General features: G+C 44.2%; 1 protein-coding gene across 1 annotated transcript in view; it reads right to left on the reverse strand.

Moving 5' to 3' along the window:
* CDH23 (cadherin-related 23) overlaps positions 1–7,424 on the reverse strand; it is a 797,360-nt gene that overhangs the window by 145,975 nt on the left and 643,961 nt on the right. The window contains exons 34-35 of the mRNA XM_015422891.1: positions 6,331–6,459; positions 4,563–4,790 (exon numbers count right to left, since the gene is read on the reverse strand). Coding sequence (XP_015278377.1) covers positions 4,563–4,790; positions 6,331–6,459 — 357 coding nt within the window. The remainder of the gene's footprint in view (positions 1–4,562; positions 4,791–6,330; positions 6,460–7,424) is intronic.

Raw genomic sequence — 7,424 nt, forward strand, 5'->3', positions numbered from 1 at the left:
TGTGTCCCTCCATCAAGGTAAAGATTCTGTTGGACATTTTGGACATGGATGCGGAATCTATTGCCATGATTTCTTCTGAATTCCCAGCTTTCATTTTTATAAAAATGTAACTCTCAAACCCTTTTCATTGCAGAAAGGTAAGGGGAAAGGGGCAGTTTTCCCCCAGATTGCCTGGAAAGGAATGGGAGTGGAAACTGTAAGACAGCTGGAGTGGCTCAGGAATCCACTACTCAGCCAATATGCTCTGCATTTGCAACAGTAATCAAAGCAACATGGAGTGAAGAATTGTCGCTGTCTGGATGCAGCAAGGTCAGAGTCAGAATCCACAGAACCAAGAACAACTCCTGAGTAGCTGACAAATTTCTCCAAAAAGTTCTTAACCAGAGGGTCAAACAAGATGAGCTGCTGGAAGATGCATGATTGGATCTAAGTGAAGAATTGTCGCTGTCTGGATGCAGCAAGGTCAGAGTCAGAATCCACAGAACCAAGAACAACTCCTGAGTAGCTGACAAATTTCTCCAAAAAGTTCCAAACCAGAGGGTCAAACAAGATGAGCTGCTGGAAGATGCATGATTGGATCTCCAGAGTGTTTTCCTTTGTAAGTAACAGCTGCAGGAGGCCTGATTTGGACAACGGCATGAGAGATGGTGACTGCAGCCATGAAATTAAAAGACACCTGCTCCTTGGGAGGAAAGTGATGGCAAACCTAGACAGCATAATAAAAAGTAGAGATATCACCCTGCCAACAAAAGTCCTTATGGTCAAAGCAATGGTATTCCCAATAGCAATGTATGGCTGCGAGAGTTGGACCACAAGGAAGGCTGAGCGCCAAAGAATAGATGCTTTCGAATTATGGTGCTGGTGAAGATTCTTGAGAGTCCCCTGGACTGCAAGAAGATCAAATCAGTCAATCTTAAAAGAAATCAACCCTGACTGTTCCCTGGAAGGCCAGATACTGAAGCTGAAGCTCAAATACTTTGGCCACCAAATGACAAGGGAACACTCACTGGAGAAGACCCTGATGCTGGAAAAGATTGAAGGTAAAAGAAGAAAGGGATGGCAAAGGATGAGATGGTTAGACAGTGTTATTTATGCAATGAACCCCTGCCAGACCTGCTCACCATCTCTGATAGACCTGCACTTTTACCATTTTGTATTTTGGGCTGCACTTGCCTGATTTCTATTCTTAGGGAGCCACAACTTCCTAAATGTGTTTGTGTGCTGCTGTGACAACTAAACTAGACAATACATGTGATGTGAGACAGGACACAAATGACTGACACAACTTGTTGTCACATATAACAAGTCATATGAAATGGGTTTACTCACCTTAAAAGTTATCAGCTGTTCTGTTGGGCTCTGGAGCACTGCAAGGGAGATGGAGGGGCTTCTGGCTTCCCTCCTGCACTGGCAAGAATGTCTGCAGGGTGGGAGGCTGCTTGTGCTATTTCCTCCTGGCAGCAGTTTCCACTGGCAAAAACAGCACAGGAGGGACGCTGGAAGCCCTTCCTCCTTCAAGCTCTTCAGAGCCCGCCAGAGCAACTGAGAGCTTTTAAGGTGAGTAAACTCAACTTATACAAGTTATGTGAGGCAGCGAGTCAGGTCAGGCACATCTGTCTTGTCTTATGTCACTCATAATGTCAACAGGAAGGCACTTAGGATGCTGTGCCCATTAATTTGGGGGGTTCATGTGCTTTGCTGATCATCTCTCAAGCTGGGGTGTGACCCAGGTGGGGTGAAGCCCCATGCTGATGCTCTTGTTGCTGCTGCTTCCTCAGGCCACATATATTTTGAGTCAAGCTGCTTTCTTCTGCTAGTTGTGGCTTCCTCTGTCTTCCAGTCTTACAAAAGTGCATTTCCTCCTTCTCTTTCTGTGCTGTATAGCTAAGACGGTTGAAAGGTAGGGGGTTAGAAGTGAAAAGGTCTCCTGAGTGAAACAGCTCCAGACTGAGAAATGCTAAAAACTGGCTGTCTTGGTGGAGGCAGGATGAAAACTGACTGAAACTCTTCCTGATGGAGGGGACTGAAAGTTTTGGCAGTGGATAGGAAGCAATTACCCTTTACAGAATGTCTTCCTTCACTGAGAGAGGGAATATTATGTTTGGAGATGAGAAAGGGAATGAACCTTCCAGAAAGCCTTGAACAAGTGTTGCCAGCCTCCCCACTTTCATCTACACACTCCCCCCTCCCAGCCTGAATGCATGTACTGCATATGTAACACCGTGAGCAAGTCTCGCCCCTGCAAGACAAGCCCAGAACATAGACAGCAACCACCATGTTTTGTGTCTCAAGATGGGTCTTGCAACAATGAACACAGCAAATGACCTTGCAGCAGGGTCGACGTTCAAGGAAGCCTTTTGGGAGAAATCAGGGCGTGTAAATGTGCCAACAGGACTAATGCAATTAACAGGACTAATGCAATTAAGTCACACCAGGCTAGAAGATGCCTCTCCAAACATTATATCTTTTACATGGTATGAGATAAATGACCATTAATGCAATTCATATGTTCCCAGTGACAGCTTGGAACCTCTGATTTAAATCTTCCTATTGTACCAAAGCCTGCTGAATACACGACTCAGCATCATGTCTCCAGTTTTGTAATTCTGGAGTATAATTCAATTCAACCAAAAACTTCCCTTTCTGCTGCCCTTCCTTGTTAATTTAATCCATGGGTCCCCAACGTGGTGCTTGTGGGTGCCATGGTGCCTGCCAACACCTTTCCTGGTGCCAACCAAGTGTTTTAGACAGTGGGCAGGGCCAGGTGGGGCTTTTGCCCAAGAGAACTTCTGACTGGGAAATGGAGATATGATCAGCTGTACAGATTTTTTAAAATGTTGCTTTGGCAGCAGCTGCCACCACACCACAAGGATCTTCACTATGTGACTGAAGGTAAGGTGTGGCAGCCATTTTGCAGCCAGCTCCACCTTCTGCAGCAGCCATTTTGTGGCTGCGCTAACCACCCTGTGTCAGCATTCCAAAGGTGCCCGCAGGCTCAAAAAGGTTGGGAACCACTGATTTAATCAGTTTTATATTGATAAGTTGCCAAACTTGCAGGTTATTTCTTCATCCTCTACGGCAGTCCTTTGTTTTCTGAAAGGTACCCATGTTATCCTATGAGTTCCAAACAGTATAACGAGCCTGGTTTCAGAGCCAGAAATCTGGGCCTGATCCTGGCTACAAATTGGACTGCAACTCAGGCTCCCAACACACTTGATCCTTCCTTCTTCCATCCTGATTTCTATGCAGACTAGGATGTCTTGCTCTATTTCCCTTTATTTTCCAAACTATCCTGCACCATACTGAGGAGCCCACTCTTTGCTCCTCTCTGCTAGTTAGGCCTCACATCTGGACTGGACATCTTGGCTCCAATGGATTCCACTTCTTCTTTGTCCTGTTCGCCATTTCCCCACATTTAAACCTCTAGCTTAAAAGTAACACCTGCTCTAAATTGGAGTAGTTCTGGTTGGTTTTGGCTGCTGTTGTTATATTGTTAGTGTGGATAAGGAATGTGCTGCATTTATCTGTGTTTTGATTTAGTATTTGTCAGTATTTGCTTGGGATAAGTTTCTCCTCCTCTCCACTTGTTGTTCCAAATCCTTCAATAAACACCATATTCTTTTTTAGACCTTTAAATCTATTTTCTGTCATCCTTCTCTTGCTGAAATTTGCCACTCATAGCCTCCTCTTTAGGTCAAAGATCCTGATTTTCCACTCCCTGCACAAACAGGGAAGCTAATTCCCCGTGTCAGTCTGAACATATGATCATGTGTCTGTGGGGTCGTGGTAACACAAGTGATTGTTTCTTTGCTTCAGTTCCCCACTAATGAAGATGAATGAAAACATACATTAGTTTAAGGACGGAAGGAACTCACTGTTTAGTAACAAGGCTGCCAAGAGCCACCATGGGCTCCTAGACAAAAATTCCATCTGAGTTCTGCCCCCCCATCCTGATCCAAAACAAGCATCATAACAACACAAATCACTTATATTTCTGTTACTGTGAACAGAATAATAATAGTTGTTATCTGGAAATAAGTCCCATTCAATTAAATCTAGCTGTTACTTTAGAAAGTGACTTTAGTCTCTGGATGCTAAAATCCAAGTAGTTCCCACTCTCTCTTCCCATCCCATCCCACCCTACCCCATACCCCCTTCTCCTGCTGCTACCTCCTTAATGAGGAAAAAAGAAAGCAAGAGAGCAGGGGGCAGATTAGGCAACTGAAACTACCCTGGAAATAATTTTCAGAGGGACCCAATCCATGATCCTCATCAGATTGAAGGTACAGATCCTTAGTAGATCAAAGGGTACAGAGCTGACTAGATCTTTAGGGAGTAATCCTAAACAGTTATATTTAAAAGAATGTCTCATTTTATTCAGTGTGGCTTATCCCCAGTTTTCTATTCCCACCATTCCACATTTATAACCTCTAATACAGTTTAATACAGATCACAACACATGTAAAGAGTAAAAATGTAAAGATTCTGGTTTCAGTGAAAGATGAAACTAGGCAAATATTCCTGCAAACTAGGCAAATATATATCCCATAATCATCACCTACCGAAAGGGCTGGGTTGCCTTCATCCTCCACAGCAACCACCAGCTGGTAAAACTGTTGCCTCTCACGATCTGGAGGGGAAGGGCGAGTGGCAATTTCCCCAGTCACTCTGTCCATGCGGAAGGTCATCTCCTCATTCCCATGAATGACGTAGTAGGAAAGGACACTGTTGAGGCCACTGTCCCTGTCAGTTGCTCGCACCTGAGCCACAGCAGTGCCTCCACCCACGTTCTATAGGTACATGAAGGAGAGAGAGACCATGGTAAGAAATGGGAATTAATGTCTGCCTCATGACTTAGAAACATATAATGAAACACGCTGCTTCCAAAAATGCTCTGTTAAGTCAACTGTGCAATTTACAGTCATTTTGGAAGTAGACAAGGGCTAACAATGTATTTCATATTACCGTATAATGGCCAGGTTACAGTTGCTTTGAATACAGGCAATGATAATCCACATAATGATGCTTACTTATATAATTGATAGATCACCTTTCCATCAAGGTCATTAACATGAAAACCATCACAACCCCCCACCAATAATCTAGCATCTGCAATAAAACAGGCCTGAATTTTATGGATGCAGTTATTCATGGTTTCTGTAGATTACGGGAGGAAATCTACAAAAATTACAAGCAGCGAAGAAATGAGAACCCATGCCCATCAAATGTCCAACAGGCCAGGTTTTGATTGAAAGAGCTGCCCAACGAAGACCATGATTTAACTGTGAAATCTACCCCAATAGAATTTTGCAATCATCCCAGTTCAAAGTGGCCAGCAACTATCAACAAACATCCTACAGCATTCTGGACCAAATGAAGATTCCACATTTTCCTCAAGGGCAGCCCTCCACACAGCGTGCTGCGGTAGGCCCCGGGCACACGGGCCGGATATCATGGGGGGGGGGCGTGACTAATTGCCCCGGAGGAAACCAACACGCGGCCACCCAAGCACACATCCCGGTCGAGGTCCTGTGGTTAGGGGGGAGATGCCGACCAGACGGGTATGGCAAACATTTACTAGTACCTTGGAGGTACTAGTTTTTAAATGCGCATTGTCGGCGGTAAGCCACGGGTGCACTCCACTTCCCAGATGTTGGGGTGTGATCGCGCCTGGATAATCCACCCACCTTCCGTGCCTCTCCCACAGCAACTTTGCCATGTGACTGGGGCTGTAGTCAAGCTTTGGAAATAACTGTGGTAAACTCCAATTTGTTGCTGCTGGGGCTACTCAGCTAGGTCCGGGTTAAGGTGACATGACAAGAGGTGTAGGATCACCAGGCACTAGTGGCCCTTCAGTGCAGCACTCCACTGACTTTGTGGCTTGTACTTCACATGCAAAATGAGCAGTTGATTTCACAGAGCAGCAGACCAACACCAGATACAAAAGGAGAATTTAGATAATCTAATAAGGAAGCTAAAATAATCATAATATGCATAAACCCCACCAACTACACAGATAGCATATTTGTCTAGTAATCATACTGAAATGACCTTGTGCAGGGATTAGGCTGTCAGAAGCATAGCTGCCTTTTTCATGGCGGATTATACTTCTGTTGCTCAACAAGCAAAATCCTCTGTTTTACAAATTGCAAATTACAAGCCATATGCTGGCCAGAGAACTTTCTTATGTACAACTAAAGCAAGGGGTAAGGCAAAGCCTGTCATCAGATCTCCTTACAGGCGAACAACCACATCCACTTTGTGGGGCAGGATGGGGAAAGACAGAATTGTGAGCCTCTGTGCAGAAAGCCAACCACTAGAAAAGCTTACCTCATTCACGCTAACATTGTATCCATATGGGTTTGTAATGACAGGCGGGTTATCGTTAGCATCCAATATATTAACCCTTAAGGTGTGCTCTTTTCTACGAAGTGGGATACCTCTGTCAGCTGCCTGAATCTGTAACGAAAACAAAAAGATGGAAAGGTCGTAGCCTTGAGAGATCATACCTTTCTTCAAATAAGACAGTTGCAGATACCCCCTCTCCCAAAACCCATACAGTTGGTACAAGAGGCTTAAGCTCAAGCAACTAGCTCTAACAGTACCCAACAGAAGTGAACATAGCAAAGGTAATAGCTGTTTCAGTGAGTCATGCCAGAGTGATCCAATGGGTAGAGCCTGAGTCAGCAACTAGCACTATCAGTAGTCCTCTGAATAAAGGGTCATTATCTAAGCCTTATTCCTGAGTGTCTGCCAGAAAGACTATTGGCTGCTTTTACCCTCACTACTTGCAATAGCTGCTCATTTATGGCCCTGGACAAGTCACTCTCTTTCAAGTCTAGACTGCCTCACAGGATTGTTTTGTGATTAAAGTGCTTCTTGGGAAGCGGAATATAAAAAGTTACAAATTAATGACAATAAAAGAGGCAGGTAGAGAGCAGAGGCAACACAACTATTCTTTTGGAATCACTGCTGTAAGTCCAGTTCTGCAGCAGACTGTTAAAAGCAAATACAATCTTACCAAGCCAATGAACTATGCAATGACTTTCAATTTGTGTCATAAAACATATAATTTTATTTTACAGGATGCAGTATTTCAAACAGATGTGGAAATAGCACGTATCTCATAGAACTTCAATTTAAAAATACAACAGAAGTATAATGTTTCTGTCATAAAAGTATCAGTTTAGTAATCAGCTGCGTTGTAACATGCAAAATAGCACACTCAGGGTGCGTTCAGACAGGGCATTTGCAACGGTATAGGTGCCGGTTGGAATCGGTGTACTTACCGGCGTTCACACGGCAAACATCTGCCTTCCATCCCTAACCATTGCAAAGAGCTTTAAACCGTTGTATTCTGCCACTAGGTCCCCAAGTGTTGGTATCCTGAGTGCAATGGTTGTAATCGCTTTACCCGCTGTCTG

This window comes from Gekko japonicus, unplaced genomic scaffold, assembly GCF_001447785.1.
Source record: "Gekko japonicus isolate JY-2015 unplaced genomic scaffold, Gekko_japonicus_V1.1 scaffold49, whole genome shotgun sequence".
Lineage (NCBI taxonomy): Eukaryota > Metazoa > Chordata > Lepidosauria > Squamata > Gekkonidae > Gekko > Gekko japonicus.